The 20,904-nt window shown below is 42.1% G+C and overlaps 1 protein-coding gene across 3 annotated transcripts in view; it reads right to left on the reverse strand.

The window, feature by feature from the left end:
• Window positions 1-1,931: 1,931 nt before the first annotated feature.
• ZNF740 (zinc finger protein 740) overlaps window positions 1,932-20,904 on the reverse strand; it is a 36,882-nt gene continuing 17,909 nt past the window's right edge. For 2 of the 3 annotated variants that reach the window (XM_083169607.1, XM_083169606.1), the window contains exons 4-10: window positions 20,009-20,092; window positions 19,807-19,930; window positions 19,372-19,490; window positions 15,799-15,875; window positions 6,158-6,225; window positions 5,953-6,071; window positions 1,933-4,357 (exon numbers count right to left, since the gene is read on the reverse strand). In XM_083169607.1, coding sequence (XP_083025733.1) covers window positions 4,256-4,357; window positions 5,953-6,071; window positions 6,158-6,225; window positions 15,799-15,875; window positions 19,372-19,490; window positions 19,807-19,930; window positions 20,009-20,092 — 693 coding nt within the window. In that variant the 3' untranslated portion in view covers window positions 1,933-4,255. Of the gene's footprint in view, window positions 4,358-5,952; window positions 6,072-6,157; window positions 6,226-15,798; window positions 15,876-19,371; window positions 19,491-19,806; window positions 19,931-20,008; window positions 20,093-20,904 lie in introns of all 3 variants that reach the window. The other variant, XM_083169608.1, reaches the window with a different exon arrangement.

Genomic DNA, 20,904 nt, shown 5'->3' on the forward strand with positions numbered 1-20,904 from the left:
ATACTTTTTGTACTGTACTATGAGATGCGCGGGAGTGCACATCTCAGTACAGAACGGACGGTGCACAGAACGGAGCGTGTATGGGCTCCTTTAGAACTAACTGAAAATGAATCATGTTTTGAATTTGGGGTCTGGAATCCGGCTGCCAGGGCCCAGAAATGCTCAAGTCTGGCAGCCAAATATAAGCGAAATAGATTCTAAATGATCTGCCAATTTGTAAATGGGGGTGTTATTACAACAATGGAATTTACTACATAATACAAAAATAGCAGTTTATTGAATTCCTGCATATTTGATTCAAAGCTACAGTTAATCTCACTGAGCAGAGCCACATCACATATTTAACACAATAACGAAAAGCTTCAAATTATTAAAAAGTATTAAAAATCAAATAAAAAAAGGAACTTGACCTAAAAGATTTTCACCATCCACTGAAAATGACACAGCCGATACCTTCTAACAGGATAGCTGTGATTACATCACATTTCATAAACCAAAAGGAAGCCCATTATTTATAAAGACATACCTGATAAATTAGACCACGGTATTTCATTATAATTATACAATAGACTGAGTTGCTTTCTAAATTGTTTAACATTGTTGAACCCTGAAATGTTGTTCACATTAATGTATGAACGACGTATAAAAGGAACATTTCTTTATAATACAATATAAATGATACTTTGCCCCGGGACAGTCTTATCATAGGGCAGTGATGGCTAATCTTGATACTCCAGCTGTTGCTGAACTACACATCCCAGCTACAGTTTTGTTATTTGGCCATGCTAAAACTGATGCAGGGCATGCTGGGATGTGTAGTTCAACAACAGCTGGAGTGTCAAGGTTAGCTATCACTGTCATAGGGCTTTGCACATGTGTGGACAAAGTATAGGTTAATACTACAAATATACACATTGTGATATTTAATGCTTGGAGTAAACAGAATATTAGTACAGTTAATGCTAGCTCAGTTTGCATGTACTAAAACAATTAAAATGGGGTTAACATCCTCCTACCCATCAATAAAGTATAATAATAACAACTCAAAGGTGGACAAGTGGTTTCCGAAGGTGGGCCTATCTCATTATATTTTTAAATTAAATTATCCCACCTCCAACTAACTCCAAGATACTGGGGGAAAATATCGCGACTTGTTTCCTAGCACGGCCACACCGATTTACATCGGGGTGGTCGTGTCGGAAAAATCGGGTCGATCGCGATTTTGGACCCGATTTTTTTTTTTGAATTAAATGTAAATCGGGTCCCTGGGACCCGATTTTACATTGGATTCAATGTAAAATATTCCCAACCCCCCCAAATGTCACGGCGTACACCCCACCCCACGATAGACGCCAACCCGAAGCGTGGCGAGCGCAGCGAGCCCGCGAGGGGCGGCGGTGCGCGTCCTCCGACCTTTTCATTCCCCTACTATCCACGTCGGCGTGGAGTTGAGAATAGAATAGTGTGGCGAGCGCAGCGAGCCACCCAGCCCGAAGCGTGGCGAGCGCAGCGAGCCCCGCGAGGGGACGCGGATACCTTCACAGGTAAACGCGTCCCTTCGCGGACTTCACAGGTGTCCGCGTCGCCACGGACACCTGTGAAGCCCGCGAGGGGACGCGTATAACTGTGAAGGTATCCGCGTCCGCTCGCCACGCTTCGGGCTCGGTGGCTCGCTGCGCTCGCCACACTATTCTATTCTCAACTCCACGCCGACGTGGATAGTAGGGGAATGAAAAGGTCGGAGGACGCGCACCGCCGCCCCTCGCGGGCTCGCTGCGCTCGCCACGCTTCGGGTTGGCGTCTATCGTGGGGTGACGACGGGGACATCTAAAATGTGAAATGGGTCATATTGGCCCATTTCACATTTTTCACATTTTTTCAGGATTTCAATGTTAAAAAATCTTTTAACATTGAAGCCTATGTAAAAATCGGGGGCATCGCGTCGGGACCTATGTTAATGGTCCCGACCGACGCGATGCCCCCGATATTTTACCTTTCCCGACACGATTTCAATGTTAAAATATTTTTTAACATTGAAGCCTATGGGGAAATCGCGGGCATCGCGTCGGGACCATTGTTAACGGTCCCGACCGACGCGATGCCCCCGATATTTTGTCCTAGCCGGCCAAATGGACCTGATTTCAAAGGAAATCGGGTCCATCGTATGGATCGTGTACCTTAACTAAAGGTACACGATCCATAAGATATGTGGCCGTGCTAGGAAACAAGTACCAAAATATCCCCCCCAAAATGTAGCGGATACCAGTTCCTTAAATTTCCTGCAGGATTAAAATAAGTTTTATTTTCCCTATGATTCTTATTAAAAGGCATATGTATCAATAAGGAGAGATAAAGAACAGAGGTTATGCCAAGGAACCAATCATATTGTCATTTATCTAGTACAGTCTTTTAAATAACAGAAGCGGTTTGGTTTCTTTGAGTAACTGCCCCACTTTATCGCTCGCTATGGCTTGATACATCTCTCAACTTCAGTCTCCTATACCCTCTATGATCAGTAGTTAGGTGGGGATCCTGGCCTGGCACCACCACAGTGGGAAACTGTGCGCTCTCTGGAGAAGGCCGGATCCCAGGCAGCGGCTGCTCTTTGGAGAAGCACAGACTAGAACACAAACAATGGAAGAAAATGGCACACATTTTCCCAAAGATTTTAGTGGCGCAGAATTGTCACATGCAGCAGGATAGCCAATAGTCTGATACACAAACTATAGAATTCATCAATTTTGTGAGATTAAATCAAATGCCTGATGTCAGGACGACACATTGAGCAGCCAACCGGTAAGTGTGCATTCTTACCTCGATCAGCCACTCCAATGGCGTGATGACCAGTTGTCCATCAAGCCACCCGAGTCTGTACCCAACTTTAATCCTTTTAAGTCTATCTCTATTAATATATGCTAAAGCTATGTATTTAACATGATTCCATATCTATGTATATATTTCTCCTTCTTGAAATGTAGTCTAGTCTAAACCTTAAAATTATTACACGGTAATAAGGGTTCTAATATGGATACTAGAATCTTCACAGGTTTTGTGGAGTATGATGCATCTCACATTACTAAGGAAACTTCACGCACCGTCTATTGCTGCATATAACAGTCTGGGCTCTCCCTAAGCTTTTAGCATGAGCTTGATTGCATGGTTAGACCACACTCTTATCCAGGTTCCTTCTGGGGTAAAGCCAGGTTTTTATCCCAAGGTTATTTTTTGCAGACCATTCCCACCATACTTAGACCCGGGTTGTCCTGGCAATAACCCGGATCATAGGTTCGGTGGAAAAGGGGTATTAGATCAGAAACACTGGAGCATTCACACAACAGTGTAGCAGGTAATGAATCATATGTTTTTGTTTGATTTTATGCCTTACAACCAAAACTAATATTACTATTTTAGGTTGTTGTCCAATATCAAACATTTTGTATTTTGTACCAGTCACATATACCCTGTAGGCAGGTATTATAAGAATGCAGCCTATCCTTTTATTATGGGGACCAGTGGCAGCACTGAGGCACTTTAATGTATTGGTAGGCATGGTGAATGTCAGTAAGTTCACTGGCTCCTAGTGAATTAACCATTTGAGTGTCAACATAGGTGTTAAAATTGGCAAGCAAACATTTGTATTCATCATAATGACCTGTAATGTTGATCTTTTACAGGAAATATAATTTTTTTTTACACATTTTTTATTTTAATTTTATATACCAAATGTGAGCGACGCTGGCATTTTTAGTGGATATTTTGTGCATCTCTCAGATGTTGGCACTCAAAGGATTAATAAGCTGCAGTTTCACGCACATTGGTCAGCCCACTACATGCTACCTTATTGTATTGTTCAACCAACACCTATGTAACAGATGCACGCTGACTGTTCTCAATGGTAAAGCGAGCCAAATTCATGAACAATGTTATAAGGATGTGGAAGCATGCAAAAAGTAACCTTTAAATGAGTGACATGCAAAGAAACCTATAATTTATATATATATATATATATATATATATATATATATATATATATATATATATATAAAATCATATTACTGAATTAGGCTTCTTGGATCATTGGACTTGGTTATTTTCGGGATTACAAAAAGGTTAAATATGGCAAAATATCCTCTAAATATCACCAGCCATGCGATTCAGGTAAGGGTTGTCAGATGTCACGGCTCACGGCTTCACTGTTAACGTCCTGAGTGAAAGTAGTAGTAGTATCAGAAACAGGGGAGCTAACAATCACAAGCTACAACACTAAATTTATCTCAGGAGCATTCATAGATCGTTGCTTGTGGCATCCCTGGCAAATTCTTTTGTGTTTCAGAAGTCTGTCTGTCCTTGAGAAAGCCTAAAAAACACACACAGGCAGAAAAAAAAGGTAAGCTAACAGGAAATACATACACAAACACACACACAGAGAAAAAGCCCTAAGGTCATGGCCAATCCATTGTCAATTTGATCGTTGTTATTTGAAATCCATGTGTATTTGGTTGAAAATTTGACAATCCAGCCTCGGTTTTTCGGCCATGCAGAGCCGACTTTTGAGAAAGTCGAATCTGAGCGGCTTCAATGTGGTCGTAGCAGTGGCATTGAACAGATGGGCACTTATATTTAGGGCTGAAATATTGGCACACATTTAATACCCCCCATAGTATATATTATAGTAAGAACCTAATGAGATATAGATGATATTTAGATGCTCTCAGCCAATACAATATTAGAGCAGAAATATCTGCGAACATGTGGCAGTGTCCTCCTCCCACTTCAAAGGCCAGTATATTTGCGGGAGTTGGAACCCTGTCAACTGTCCAGTAGAGATGTCACCACTGTCACATGTACAATGTCTGTGTGCGTGTATATGTGGTAGGGAATATAGATTGTAAGCTCCACTGGGGCAGGGACTGATGTGAATGTTCAAATATTCTCTGTAAAGCGCTACGGAATATGTGTGCGCTATATAAGAAACTGTTAATAAATAATAAATATATGAACTTGCTACATGAAAAAAGGATCTGGTGCATTGTCAAATAACAAACCATCTATCCATCAATCAAAATATCAGGATCTGGCTGTCCTTTCATACAGTGCAGCAAAATCCTTCTTTCCTGCAGCAGGAGTAAGGCCGAGTACCACCAAACCAATCATTTCATCTGTATCAAACACTTTTTCTTCAGGCAAGAAAATTATGACAAAACATCAAGTGATATATTACACGGAGCCACGGAGACTCAAGTGATAAACTTGTTGTTGTTGATCAAACTTGTAAATGGTGCTCAGACAAGCAGCTCCTAACTCTCAGGTGTCTAAAACATGACAGTTGGGAGCTGGAGCACCATTTATCATTCATCAAGTATTATAATATTATTTCTTAATCATGACCATAAGTTAACAATGGATTAGCCTCAATTATAGGGCATGAATTTAAATTAACTATTTGTTTTCTATCTGTAAAGAGTTTGTTCATTTACAAACACTGAAGGCCCACACACTAGAACGATTTTTTTGGCCGATTGTCCGATTTCCGACCGATCGTCCGATAAATCTGCCTTTTTTAACCGATAATCAGCAATAATAAGCCGATTATTGACGACTGTACAGGTGCCCAACACACTAGAAAGATCTGCGATCTTAAGATGTGCGCAAAAATTAGCCTTGAAATCTTCTGTCCGTCCTGAACAAAAGAATTTAGGCAAGCGCACATCTTCAAAGTTTTCTCTTTAAGATCCCATGTGAGTTCCAATGGATCATTTTGCTAAATCTTCTGATCTTCCATGCAGCATTTAAGATCAGAAGATCCAGCACGACTCGCGGGAGCGCAAATCCGATATTGGCCGATTATCGGTAAAAATTGGCTGACTTTTTGGCCGATCGGTCAGAAATCTGCAAAAAATTGCTCTAGCATGTGGGCACCGTAAGACAAGACAGGGTTTGTCCATTACCCACCTGCTGACACTGCTCGCATTGGTAAGGCTTCTCTCCGCTGTGGACACGTTTGTGTCTCTCCAGATGGTACTTCTGGACGAACTTCATGTCACACATGTCACACTCGTACGGTCTCTCTCCTACGACATAACAGTGAGCCACACTGAGGATCTATGTACCTAGCACAATCATTTCATGTCTGCGGCATGGTGGGGCCTGCGCTTACCTGTACTAGTGAACAGGTCTCTGTCAATACGGAAAGGTGGTGAGAATGAAGGTAAAATTGTCCCAGACCTAAAATATACATTTCATGGTGAGTTTGCAGGAAAATACCCCAGTGATAAATACCCAGTATGTCTTAAATACCTACATCATTACATGTAGCATCTGCGGGTATGGCTCACTGGGTTGACCAACTAAAGGTCGACATAAGCATTAGGTCAACATGCATTTTTCACTTTTTTTGTCCCGAATGTTGACATGGACACAGTGTCGGTGCAACGCTGCACTCGCCGTGCTTGGCACACTACGCTGTGTACGCTTGGCACACTATTCTATTCTCCTTCCATGCCCTAGTGGTAATGGTAGGGCATGAAATATCGCCTGTGGGCACGTCGGCTCAAAAAACACCGTGAAACACCCCATGTTGACCTTCTCTCCATGTTCACATATTTCAGGTATCGACATAAGCCATGTCGACCTTTACTGGTCAACCCGATGCATGTCAACCTAACGACGGTATACCGTATCCGCAAGCCAGTAAGACCTTTTAAGATACAACGTTGGGAGGGAAAATAGGACATAACCCCCCCAGTATAGTGACTTGGATTGGTGAACCAACAAAACAGTATTCAGCAGCCAAGGCGCCAAAGTACACCCTGCAATTCTAAAAGCAATACTATAGGGAAGGGTTAAAACTAATACACATTAGACTAGATGTTAAGCACGTTTAGCAAATTCCTTTAAAAAACAGATTTAAAGTATACGGACAACACATTACAGAACAAGTACAGCAAAATACCACGCAGAGGGCATGAGTTTGAATTGTATGCAAAAGTGGACTGCTGAACTTGATTTGATACCTCAGTGTATTGTGAGTATGCGTACCACTGCGGTCAGTCTGCAGCCACAACATTTATCAATTGGTATTAACCTTCAAACATACCCAATGTCGGGTGCTAAGGATCCACAAAAAACAGTTGCCCCAATGGCATACACATGACAGCATGGAAGTCTGGCTACATGCCCACGACGCTCTAAACATTTCATGTATACATTTTACTGTTCATTCTAGCACGTGACAGTTGCAGTTCCTGTTCACTGCCTGGGCCGCCGCCTTCTTGTGGTGCATCTAGCACAGGCCCGGTATGCATATCAGTGCTGAAATACAGACCATACTGTGCTAGAATCACCACAGCAGAGAGCGACACCTCAGGCAGGAAAGAGGAACTGCACAGGTTTTGGAAGATGCAGGGTGCTAGAATGAACACTGCGTTTGCATGGTAGCAACTCAGAAAAGCCCATCTGAAGTGCAGAGAGAAGCAGCCATTTATGAAACCGGTGAAGGTGCATACATGGTGAGGGCACATGCACTACTGTTTGCCTTTGGCCTCAAAGTGTCTGGTAGCAGGACTTGAATTATGCCATTATATGTGATTATAGTCAGTGCTGGGTGTTTTACCGACCTGTTTAACCTTTATGCAATAATCACTTGCTTTTATTACAGTGGTTGAACGATAGACCATCAGATTTTATATACTTTGTTCTGCGTGTGTGGATAGGTGACTTGTGACTACATTTCGGGGCTGGAACCCTGCCCGGAAGAACAAAGCAGAACATCCCCACAAAACAGACAAGGAACCAGATTTAGTAGCCTGAAGTTGCCGGAACCAGCACAATTTCTGCAATTAAGCCCAAAGAATTAAAGCCACCAACCTGGTTGTACCTCATATATATTGCTGCTGCTTTAATTCTACAAGCTAAATTGCTGAAATCAGTGCGGTTCCTGCAACTCACAGGCAAATATTAACAATGTTAGTAAAATGTAACTGCTATCTGTGACCTTATGAGGATTCACTGTACATGTCATACAGGAAAAGCCAAAGAACCCATCTAACATATGTCAATCATATTTATAATTAGGATCATCCCATGTACTAGGGGTTACTGGGGTCAAGTTGCTCAATATCCTTTGAAATGAATGGTATTTATGACATTGTCCTTAAAGGCCGTTCCTGGTCAAAATATTCATTGTCATACAATTACTCTCCACTAATCAAAAGACATGAAATAGTAAAATGTGTTTCCCAAGCTGTGTACACATCGCACCGCCATCTGGTTGGAATGAAGATCTGGTAATTTACAGAAGCAATTGTGTTTTGGCCTTAAGTTACTACAACAGACAACTTCTAGCATGAATCAAGTCCTCCATAAGCTCTTCTAAAGGCTATTAATTAGACACAAGCAAAAAACATTTTGCAGGATCATTTTAGAGCCGGGGCTGAAAGTTCAAGAGGTACGATCTGTTACACCATCATTATCTTGTTACAAGACCATGCCTGGATCCCTTATTACCTTGGGATGCTGATGTTTTCGACCATATTGTCAGTAATACAGGTTATCTATGTTGCTTATTTAGTTACTTTGGGTTTCAAGTCTGTCCTCAATGACTACCTTCCAGGTGCCTCTTGTCTAGGCTGGTCTATCTAATTCTGCCCATACACTTCTGAGATATTGCATACAATCATTCGATTGCGACCATATCTGTTCAAATGAGTGTATGCACATTTTAGTGATTGTGCGACGCAATGTGCGGGCCAGCTGTTGAATGTTGTGTCAAAAAATATGTGCAGCGTTGGGTTTGGAGAAAGGAGGCTGGAGGAACCGCTGGAGGTATTCGTCTGAGTAGTTTAGCACCGTGAAGAAGCACTAGCAGGCGGCGAGGGTCAGCAATGGCGGCAGAATTTGGAAAAACTGTTTAAAACACTGAGCCACCCACAGGTTTATTTTTTTTTTCAAATTCTGCTGCAACGCTGACCCCCACCGCACACCAGCGCTACTTCACAGTGCTACGCTACTGTAGTACGATGTCCCATCAGATGCGATGGGACATCGTACTACAATGTCGCATTGCATCCAATCACAAAATACTCAAATAGAATTTAGCTGCCTGTGTTTAAAAAATGTTAGGACCTGATTGGTGGTACTTTATCTCTCTCCACTTTATCTCCCAGTATTGATACATATCCTGTGTGGTGTCAGAATGTTTTCTTCTTTTACTCTGCTGACCGATATTCAGCCTCCTTTCTTCTGGCAACATATCTCTAGATGAGGACTGGGGAGCTGGTATTTAGGAAATTGACCAAAATATACATTGTAAAGGCCAAGAGGAGCGCTAGTCCTCCAGAAAACAGATTTAGGACCCCGTATTTGCAGGATAGAAGCTGTGCAGGCCAACACATAGGCCTGCATGCAAATTTTTGTTTACTTGAGATTGGTAAAATGTGATTTCATTTCTGAATGGGCCAAGTCAGATGTGTCCATGGCTGCAGTGTAAGCACCACTAAGGATAGAGTTTTGTGCTTTAAAAAAACAAAACTTCTGTCACTCCCTGCAGTGACTCAAGACACTTCTGTATGTCTACAAGTTTGGCTATTAATATCAGTGTACAACAAAATACTGAATATACTGAGAGCTAATGTTGGGGTTCCTTAAGGTCTGATTTCGGCCGATTGCGATCAATCGGCCCGTTAAATCGGACCAAATCGCCTCTCCCTGACATGCCGCCGGGTCCGATGCGCATCGGACCCGACCAGGTGGTCGGACTGGCAGGCCGTCCGACCACCCGTTCCTCCGGGCGGCGAGGCGGGAAGCAGGGACGCATACGATCCATCACAAGGGCCCTTCCCGGCGGATCGCAAGGTATTGTGTGTCCGTACACTGCTGCGAGACATCGCAGGCAATGTATGGGCACCTTTAGTGTGCACCAAGACACATATTCAGGATCAACACAACCTTAAATTTAATGTAAACAAAATAATAATCAAAATTTGAACTAATAAAAGTTTTATTACTTTTTATACTGTTGGAAATATTAGTTTCTCTTGACAAAATCAGTCACCACTTACCCAAAACAAGCAGACAAAAATATGCCTAGTGTTCACTCTAGCACCATGTACCTTTCAAAAACTGTGTAGTTCCTCTTTCCTGTCTGTGGTGTCGCTGTGATGCTCCTAGAACACTCTGGACTGTATCTCATTGTTCAGATACAGATCAGACTGTACAGCAGAGAGCACCACCACCACAGGCCGGAGAGAGGAACTGCACAGGTTTTGAATGGTGCTTGAGTGAAAACTACACATGCCAAAGTAGTGGGTAACCGTTACATTAAGCAGCTCCTCATAAGCAGGGAAGAGATGATCCACAGGCCTTCCTACCCTTCCTTCTGTGTGCATGTGTGTGCTGTAACCTGAATAAAAACTAGTACTTATGACATTGGTTCCCAAACTGAATCACGGCACCCTAGAGCAGTGGTTCTCAACCTCGGTCCCCAAGGACACAACACAGTGCATGTTTTCCAGGTCTCCACACAGAATCGCAGGTGAAATAATTAGCTCCACTTGTGATTTTTTAAAATGTCAGTGAACACTGTTGGAGGTCCTTGAGGACCGAGGTTAAGAACCACTGCCCTATAGCAGCAATGTCCAAACTATGGCCCTCCAGCTGTTGTGCTACTATGAGTCCCATCATGCCTTGCCACAGTTCTGCAGTTAGGTAATGCTAAAACTATGGCAAGACATGCTGGGATGTGTAGTTGTACAACAGCCGGAAGGCCACAGTTTGAACCTGCCTGACCTAGAGTTTCTGAATGAGAAATTTAGAAAAAAAAATGAAATTAGATACATTTTGCTTATATATCATCCCTGAGTATAATTATGTGGAGAGGGACAGGATTCACTTCTGTTAGTCCACATAGTTTATGATTGGCAGCTACCAGCACTGGTTTTGCCTATTGCACTAAATAAAAATTGCATTGGTCCTGGACCACCAACCCGAGGAACCGCACACAGCTTGGGAACCACTGACTTATGGTATTTCTGTCCACAATTGATTGAAACGTATAGGGAAGGTGGAAAAAGCTTGTATACTTTGTGCATGTTTAGGTCTAACCGTCAGTAGATTAGTATTTAAATCAGTTTATAAGATTTAAGTGTTTCACCTGCACTTTAAACCCTTTCCATGTGCAAAGCTCAAACATAGTTTGCTCATATTCCGAACATTCCGCTGCGAACTAACTTCATATAGAATAACTCCATATATCATCTTTCAAGTCAGTCATTCATTTAACATCCCTACGCTGTGTGTATAAAGCGATTTACATTAATCAAAAAAAACAAAAACAGCTGAAACGGTAAATATGTATCAAAAATCACAAGTTTATTTAAATATTCTACACACACTGGCAATAGGAAGGGCAGAAGTACAACAGACTGTACAGAGGTATAAACTACACTGAAAAAGAAAAAAAAAAGTCCGGCTACTCAAGGAAAAAAACTTAAATGTTATATATAAAAAGAAGAAAGTTTTTGACCCGTCTAAAATTAAAACTAGGAAATCTAACAGAAGAGTAAAAAACATTTTATGCTAAAATGTACCAAAGGAATTTACTAATCATTAAGCAAAGAGTGAGGGGAGTGGCAACATGCTGATGTTAAGAGCCTGTTCACACTGAAACATATTTATTAATGCATAGAAGTGCATTGAAAATAGGACAAACCACAGTAGAACGTGCAATTCCTTCCATTATGTGGTAACAATTTAAGCTGTGTTTACAATGTTAGAATAGCGCACCCCTATTTCTCATGCATCGCCACACGCTGCCAGTACAAGGGATTGTATGGTAAAAAAAAACCGGAGGAAAATGCAGCAATAACAAGGTTCCATGTGTTTATACGTATGTGTGAACAAGCTCTGATGCTGGCCATACATCAGGATGACCTACATACAACCTGACTGTACGCAGGTCGTGGAGTGGTCGAACGAACGTATGTGCTAAGTAAAAAAAAAACATATACGATCTGCTGACAACCGCAATCAGAGCTGACGATTCAGCACGCCTGATCTGAGGGCCAACCTCACGACTCGCGCGTCCGGGTCCAATGTCGTTCTGGTGTATGTGGGCCTTAACCCCTTCAGTGGAACTCCCTAGAATTATCCAGGGTTTGCTCCAGTGCACAGAGTGGCAAATCCAGAAAATTCTCGAGAGTGCCACTGCCTGCGCTCCCTCTTGCCAGGCAGCACCACACTCAGCATTGGCGGCTGCCTGGCTCCTGCTGCCCTCCCACGGCTGTGTGCATTGTGACCTTGTATTGTCACACTGCACACAGCCGGGTTGCCGGGCAGTGGCTAATAGACAGTTCACGGGGGGCGGGGTGGTGGTGTAGTGGTGGTTTTTTTTAGGGAGTGCTCCACAGAAAAAACTCACCCAGTGGGGAGTGCTCCCTTAGAAAAAAAAAAAAACACCACTGAAGGGGTTAAGGCTACAAATCATTATCTTACAGATCATCAGTAAGAAAATAGCAAACTTCACAAAGAAAATGAGCCTTGCAAAAAGACGTTGTATAAACAAACAGGGATTTGGTAGTCAATGCCTAAACCTAGCCGTCAGCCGCCTCAGAATGTCGACAATTCACATGGTGACATTTCAAATGTCAACACTGTGAACATATTGACAGTTTGAGGACGTAAACCTGGTGGTGACTGTCCGCGTTTGGACCATGTCAACATTGTGGTGATGACATTATGTCAGCATGGTGGCAGTCAACCTTCTGACTGGATAGCGACCAGTTACAGGGCACAATAGGCATTGTAATGAAACAATAGCGCCATGATCACATTTCCTAATCATTTGTACAGTCCATGAATTAAATTGAAGCTTCCTGTATGAAGCATATACTGGTCTATGACAGTCATTGTATTAAACACATGCACCACATTGTGTACGGTATATATTACAGGGCTAGGCAAGGCACAGAACAGTCAGTAATAAAACTAGAATGATATGTAATCTGATCTCACCTCTTCCACTTTCTGCTATTTATGTCCAACACAATGGGATTTATAAGGAAAGCACAAAAGTTTATAGTGCTATAGGGGCAGTGGAAATGAACAGAAATACATGTTTCTGCCTTCTCACCAAATCAAAATGCCTGTGCTTCTGTTTTATGTCTCACTGCAGCGTCTCCTAGCATGGGGTAAAAAGAGGCTGCAATGGCTAGAGGGATGGGATATACAGGTAATAATGAGACAGATAGGGAAAGCAGTGCCCCTGTATTACAGTAATGGTGCCCATACACTTGTGCGATCGGATGCAATGTGATTTCCCATCGCATCTTATGGTGCCCAAGTGCTTTTTTTCCAGCACCTGATGTTGCATGTCACATCAAGTGCTGGAAGAGGGCTGGCGTGCGGTGGTAGTCAGTGGTGGGCAGCAAAATGTAAAAAAAAAAAAAAACAGTTCAAAACACTGGGCGGCCCTCTGATTGGCTGAGGACTCACATTTACACACTTTTGGGGAAAAAAAAAAAACATTTTTTCAAATGCTGCTGCTGCTACCAGCCGCCGACTACTGCCATATGCCAGCCCTCCTGCTGCCCGCTCCACTACACCGTTCCTGCCGCCCCGCCGATCGCATTGCGAGCTATCGCATGTGATTAAAAACCACATGTGATCTTTCATGCAATTCGATAAATATTATTTGCAGCACATACTATTTATCAACGCGACCGGCAGGCCCGCACATCGCGTCGGGTGACACATTTGATGTGCATACAAGTCCTTATATAAGATCCTGATAATTAAAAGTCTATCCCTGCATCCCCGTAAGAGAAAGCAAAGATCCCAGTTACACTGTGGCTGCATTGTGTATGCATCACAACATGCAAGGCGCATGTGTACACAAGCTCCCGTCATGCATTCCCTTCGATGATGCTGGCATGTATGCATGAGAACACTGCTTTACACAGCAATGCTGCAGCAGAATGCATCTGTATATGCAGATTATAGTTTTATTGCCAATTTTACATTCTTCATAAACTTTAAAATGTGAGTGGTCCAATTAAATATGGCAAATGGTTTTCTTTCTGGTTTTCTTGCCAAACTATCCGGATCGGTCACCGGACAAGTGCAGCAGCTAGCACCGCGCCACCCCAGTGCGCAGGACCCACCCTAAGAAGTCCAATTAAATATGTTCGTCTTTTTTTTAACAAATTTTTTGTTTATAGATTTATTGCTTCTAAATATATTTAACCTAATGGCAATTATATTCATTACAACTGTGTGCTGCCAGGGCCTCTGAGAGGAGAGGGGATACTGGTTACCTGTGCTCAGGCTGGGCCATCTGATAAGGGGGCATTTGTCCCCCTTTGCAGAGTTGTTGAGGGGAAAGGGGTCTCTTTCTATGGCGCCGGTAAAACTATTTTTCACTTTTTGTTTCAGGGGGCGTGGAAACGCCTTCATCTATTTGGCCACACCCCTTAGTACACTGGCCATGACTGCTCTCGGCAGCCCTTTATCGACTGTAGGTGGGAAATGATTGCGATCCTTTGTCTAAATATTATACAAATACCATAAAAATATCCCAAAACAAGATAACAGAAAATATAGATTTTCTTTTAAAAATTCCATTGTTATTTCTGTTGCATTAAAAAAACAAAAACGCACGTACATGTGACCAAGGCTCTATGGAGAATTCTACTGACGTTTCATTTGCGGTTTCAATTTAGTCTGTTTACGCGGACAAGTTTAGTGCTACACACATGGAACATGGTGGAGTAATGATCACTAGTTTCCTACTACAGAAATCAAAGTTCCTTTGAATAGTATAGGGGACCTCATCGGTATGGCTACAATATCTGGCAAATATACAGAGAATAGAAGATGATACCTCCCAGATTACATTTTTATTGTCGGCTTCGCTACTTGACAGATATAAAGAAACCAACGAGAACCACAAACGTATGATCAAACACAAAGAAGGGCAAAGGCCTAGCTTTAGAACTGAACATTAGCATGACAACATAGAGATTTTTTGGTTTTTATCATTTCACTTAAGACTTGGCCCCTTAAAAAAGACGCACTAGGAAATAATCCTACTACAAAATAAAAGAACATAAAAAGGAAAGGATTAGCTCTATAAAATGAATGTGGACTGTGTTTTTAAATACAAAAATCTAAAAAATCTTAATAAAAACTTTACATCGTGAGACTGTTCTGAACAAGTTCATAATTGGACTATACGTTCCCAGAATTAAAAGGAAACATATATAAAAGCTTGTATATTATTTCTTAGGATGATAAAAATAGGGGGACCCTCGTTGCTCAGACGCTTGCACACATTTTCATTGACTTTTTCTCCATCAGCCGTGCCGAGATCTAGTTCGGTAGCTAGAAACAGCTCGTGGGGCTCTCACAGACTTCAGATCACCACCGACTGATCACTTGCAATTTAATTAACGATTTTCTAAAATGTATCTGCCTGGCAGTGGGTTTAATCTTTTAACAAGCCCTTCAATATATATATATAATTTTACATGTTATTTATAGTTAATGAAATGCATTTAACCACAGAACCATGGTAATCTGTAGCTGGCCTTATTTTGTACACTTGGGAATTAGAAGTGGTTCATTGTGAGTAAAAAAAAAAAGAGTAATCTCGCTCTCGGCTACCAGTTCTGCGCCTTCAGGAGAATCTTTTCAGATGTTGCAATACACCAGGACTGAAGAGGATTCAGTCCTGAGTGAAAGGAGAAAAGCTGGATACAGAGATTACAGGACGTCCCACACAAATGAAGAAGCTACAACACATACTCTGTTTCAGCAATTTTGGAGTGGCACCCCTGGCACATCCTCTTATGTTTCAGAAGTCTGTCTGTCCGTGAAAAAGCCTGGTAAAGACAAGTGTGGAGAGAGATTAGAAAAAGTAAAAAAAAAATAAGTAAACTGCAATATAATGATCAGACGGACAATTTTTTTTTTATGGTGACATTAAAACAGACCTCAGGGTTATAGACAGTGAGCTGCACAGAAAGTCCAGGGAGTCAGCCCGGAATTTTAAAGCAGCAATCATTTAAAAAGGCAAAACAGGTTGGTTTGGCATTTTAAAATGATTGTCGCAAAAAAAAAAAAAATTACAGCTTGCAGGCTGTAGTTAGACATAAGCATCATCGTATTATTTAATGTGTATAGGTAGAATAGGTCTGATAGATTTTCAGCTGAGGCAAAGGCCCTTATTCTAATTCACTCTTAGAGGCAAATTCCTTCTTAGCTAGACAAAACCATGTGCACTGCAGGGGAGCAGATGTAACATGATCAGAGAGATTTAGCTTTGGGTGAGTTATTTTGTTTCTGTGCAGGGAAAATACTGACTGCTTTATTTTTACACTGCAATATAGATCTCACTTTGAAGTAAAACCCCACCCAAATCTAATTTTCTCTGCACATGTTACATCTTCCCCCTGCAGTGCACATGGTTTTGTCCAGCTAAGAAGGAATTAGCCTCTAATAGTGAACTAGAATAAGGCTCAAAGTGAGCAATGTCACAGACATGATGTACCGCCATTATGATCGTTCTAATGCCGTGTCCACAACTGAATTGCCCACGTTGTGTCCACAGTTTACAGATACAAAATGTAGTTAGACAAATCTATATAATAAAAGGCTAATGCTGCACTTATCTCTTTGGGAGGACTACAAAATACGAAATGTTTGCGCCATTAGGTGGCCCCGATGAAGGTATTGTAGTGTTGCTCAGTAAAAGTGAACACAGCCGCCAGCGCTGACAGTTATGCTGTTTTGTCATGTTGACGGGATGGTAACTAGTTTTAATATATTTATATATACACACACACACACACACTTCGGTTACTTCAGTTCCTTTTTCCAAAGAAGAAAGTTGCTCATCACCGATTCTCTTGAGCACTCTTATGTCCTTCTTGGCCAATCTGTGCCCTAAATTCAAAATGCTGCCTTGCTAGTGATTTACACTATGGTAGCACTTCCTTGCATTAATCCTAATTTCACACAAGATGTCTGGTGACATACTGTATTAGGTGTCCCACACAAGCAAATGACAGGGGGATAGAGAATTCCACCGTGGGCTCAGACTGTGCAGCACATCAAACCCAGCTCTATATATGATGTATAATTTCCTGTGAGAAGTCACTGGTATAAAGCAAGTCAGTAAAAAGTTTCAGAAGAAGATATGATGGAACATCTATTGCCAGTTATGGCTCTTAGAATGTGTAGGTGCAATGGTGGCTTATTTATGGGGATGGATCATAGGATAGACCATGGGTCTACAAACTGCAGCCCTCCAGATGTTGTGAAACTACATGTTCCAACATGCATTGCCACATTTTTTCCTATAAGAGCATGCCAAAACTGTCAGGGCATGCTGGGACATGTAGTTCCACAACATCTGGAGGGCCACAGTTTGAAGACCCATGGGATACCATGGGTCCTCAAACTGTGGCCCTCCAGATGTTGTGAAACTACAAATTCCAGCATGCCTTGCCACAGTTTTGCTATAAGGGAGTGTTAAAACTGTGGCAAGGCATGCTGGGATTTGTAGTTTCACAACATCTGGAGGGCCGGTTTGATGACCCATGGGATAGACAATAGGAAGGTCGACACAAACATTAGGTCGACATGGGCAAGGTTGACATGGGGGTTTTTCACTTTTTTGTCCCGAATGTCAACACCACAGTTGACATGCTTCGGGCATAGTGCCCCGCTACGCTTGGCATACTATTTTATTCTCCCACCATGCCCTAGTGGACGGTAAAGCACGAAATAATGCCTGTCGGCACATCCCGGATCAAGAACAAAGTGAAAAACACCATGTCCACCTTTTGACTTTCGGCCTCCCCCTTGCCGATCTAGTGACGGCATACCTTATTTATTACATAAACAAATGGAATGCTGTGCTTGAATAACATATGAAGATTTAAATAATGGTTTTAAAAAAACCTATATAACTGACTGCTGATGTCATTACATCTTCACGGGAGAATGTCCCATCTAACGCACATGTCTGCTGAAATATGGAGAAACAGAAAAACCCTCCCACACAGTTTATAGGTCACCCTCACATTAGACAATTTACGGTCTGATTCGAATTAAGAGGTAAAGCAAAAAAAAATAAAAGATCCAACCCACAATATGCCTGATGGTGGCATTCTACACATGTGCAGCACAGGCCTGCCATCTTAGCGCAGAAGAGCGGTTGACAGGCAGCAATGTTCATGTGGCGGTCCGTGCATGGCCCCCATTTTCAGAAACTGTGTGTTGCCCCCATTTTCTGGGAGTGGCCAGGCCAAGAACAGCCCCGCAGCCTGAGTACGGTTAGACTTTCTCATGCTCAGTCGGCGGAGGGTTACAACTGCTGATGGGCGCAATGTTCTTCTAAACCGCGATTGCAAATGCAGAGAGGGAGTGGTATGCACCTCCGCCTGCATTTACATTGCTTATGATATGCTGCTGAGAACAGCTTATTGTATGCGATACGAGCTAAATCAGGCCATTTGTATCTGGAATAAACCATGTAGCAAACATTTATTTTATTTATGTGCAGGGTAAATACTGGCTGCTTTTGCATGTAGCCCAGAAATGTTAGCCTGCTTATTTTTTCCAATGCAATTTAAATTTGTTTGGCTATGCCCCACCACCATCTAAATCTCTCTGTCCCATCTAAGATGCGACAAGATTTTGCTTTAAAGTCAGAATAAGCCCTTAAGTGGGTTCACACCTATACAATTGTCAGCCGTTCGCCCAATATAAAAAAATGGCGGCACGATCACACAGGTTTGCAGACAAATGGCATACAAAAATCCTACAATGGCCAGCATCAGCCGGTCAAATCTTATGTGCACTTTAATTTTTAAAGGCACGATCACCCAGCAAGATTCCCAGCTCACAGGCAGCTGACAGAGAATCACAGTTGGAACACACAACATGGCTGATCGGGAGAGATGCTCTTGACCTGGGTCGGAGTGCCGGTATTTAAGACCCATGTTGACCCTTTAACACCACAGAAAAACCTGGGTTTTTTCAGCAAATTCCAGGGTTGAAAAGAGTTAACCCAGTAATTTGCAGGTGTGAATTGGGGTCAGGCTGCACCTGGCAATTTTTGAGTGCCGGTGTGAAAGTGTTAGATACTAGCTGACTGAAGCACCATCACTGAGCAGTTATCAATTACATTCCTACAAATGCCATCAACCTATCAGTTAAAAATGCCAGCGCCGCTCACAGCTGCTGTTCCTTTTTGGGCTGCAATTTTTAACTAAACTTCAATGAATTGAATGTGAGTGACGCTGGCATTTTTAGCTGATATTGTAGTAGTACAGCTCTAGGAAGAGATCTATCATCAGAGACATGACTCACCTGCTGACACTGTTCACACTGATAAGGTTTTTCCCCGCTGTGAACTCGTTTGTGTCTGTCCAGATGGTACTTCTGAATGAACTTCATTTCACACATGTCACACTCGTACGGTCGTTCTCCTAAGAGGTCAAATATAATACAATGTGAGGTCTTAAGGTGCCCACACATGCACCGATCCCGGCGGTGCGATGTGTGCTTTGAGGTGCGCGCTCCCGCGGCACCTCATCGCACAGTACAAAAAGTATGTGCTGCACATACTTTTTGTACTAGCTTTTTCTAGCATAGCATCGCATGCACATCGTATGCACAACATACGATGCGATGCTATGTGTGCTAGTTAAGCCCACAACGCACGCCGGGATCGGTGCGTGTGTGGGCATCTATACTAAATACTATGCAATAACCGTACAGGTCCTCTTGGCGGCATGATCTTACCTGTGTGGATGTATAAATGTCTCTTGAGATGGTAGCTGCTCCTGAAAGCCCCATAACAATGCTCACAGATAAAATTTTTGGGTATGTTAAGCGTAAATGGATTGTTCTCCTCTACTAGGACCATCTGCAACACAGATAACAGTGTAATCAGCTGCAAGACACATTTACAATGACTAAAGACTCAATTAGGAGGCTCTCGTACCTTCTTGTGGCTCTTACTGGCTTGGGGAATCAGTGAGGCTTGATTTCTACCATGAATTGGTTTTGTGGTATCTTTATGTGGCTCCTAAAAAATGGGGAAAAAAAAAAAAAAAAAGAATTTGTCCCAGCACCTTTACAGAAGTAAAGCAATTAGAGCTATTAATGACAGGTTAACCCATAATCTAAATAAACAATTGGGAAAAATGCTGCTGAGAGTATTGCCAATTATCTGCAACGTTGGGAAAAAAGTAGTAGGTGTCCAATAAATGTAGTGCTCATTCTAGCACCCTGCATCTTTCAAAACCTGTGTAGTTGCTCAGCCCTGCCTGGAGTGTGACTCTCTGAGATACAGACCAGACTGTGCTAGAAACACTCCAGCAATTACACACCAGTCTGCACGAAATGAACCAAAACAAAGAAAAACACCCCAGGTAGGAAAGGTTAACTGCAAGGGTTTTCAAGGATGCTGGAATGAACACTTAAAATTATACATACCTGGCCATTTAAATATCAAAACACAGTTAAACAAAATCTAATACAATACATATGCAATTTGCAACATGTATATAATCTTTCGCATACATCCTAGGAGTGTTGTTAAGATTTTATTTAATTGTATATATCTTTAAATGGTTGCCCTCAAAGCCAAAAGGCAAGATAACCAAATGGAGAGGGTGCGGCACTCCAAATAAACAGCGTGGACACAAAGAAGTGAATCGAACACTAAAGGTGCCCACACACTAGAAAGATCTGCGATCATAAGATGTGCGCATAAATTCGCCTTCAAATCTTTTGTCCGATCTGGACAAAAGATTTCAGGCAAGCGCACATCTTTTCCAAAGATTTTTCTTAAGATCCCGTGTGCGTTCCTATGGATCTTTTGTGAAATCTTCTGAT

Source organism: Crinia signifera, chromosome 2 (genome assembly GCF_055691185.1).
Source record: "Crinia signifera chromosome 2, ASM5569118v1, whole genome shotgun sequence".
NCBI classification, from domain to species: Eukaryota; Metazoa; Chordata; class Amphibia; order Anura; family Myobatrachidae; genus Crinia; species Crinia signifera.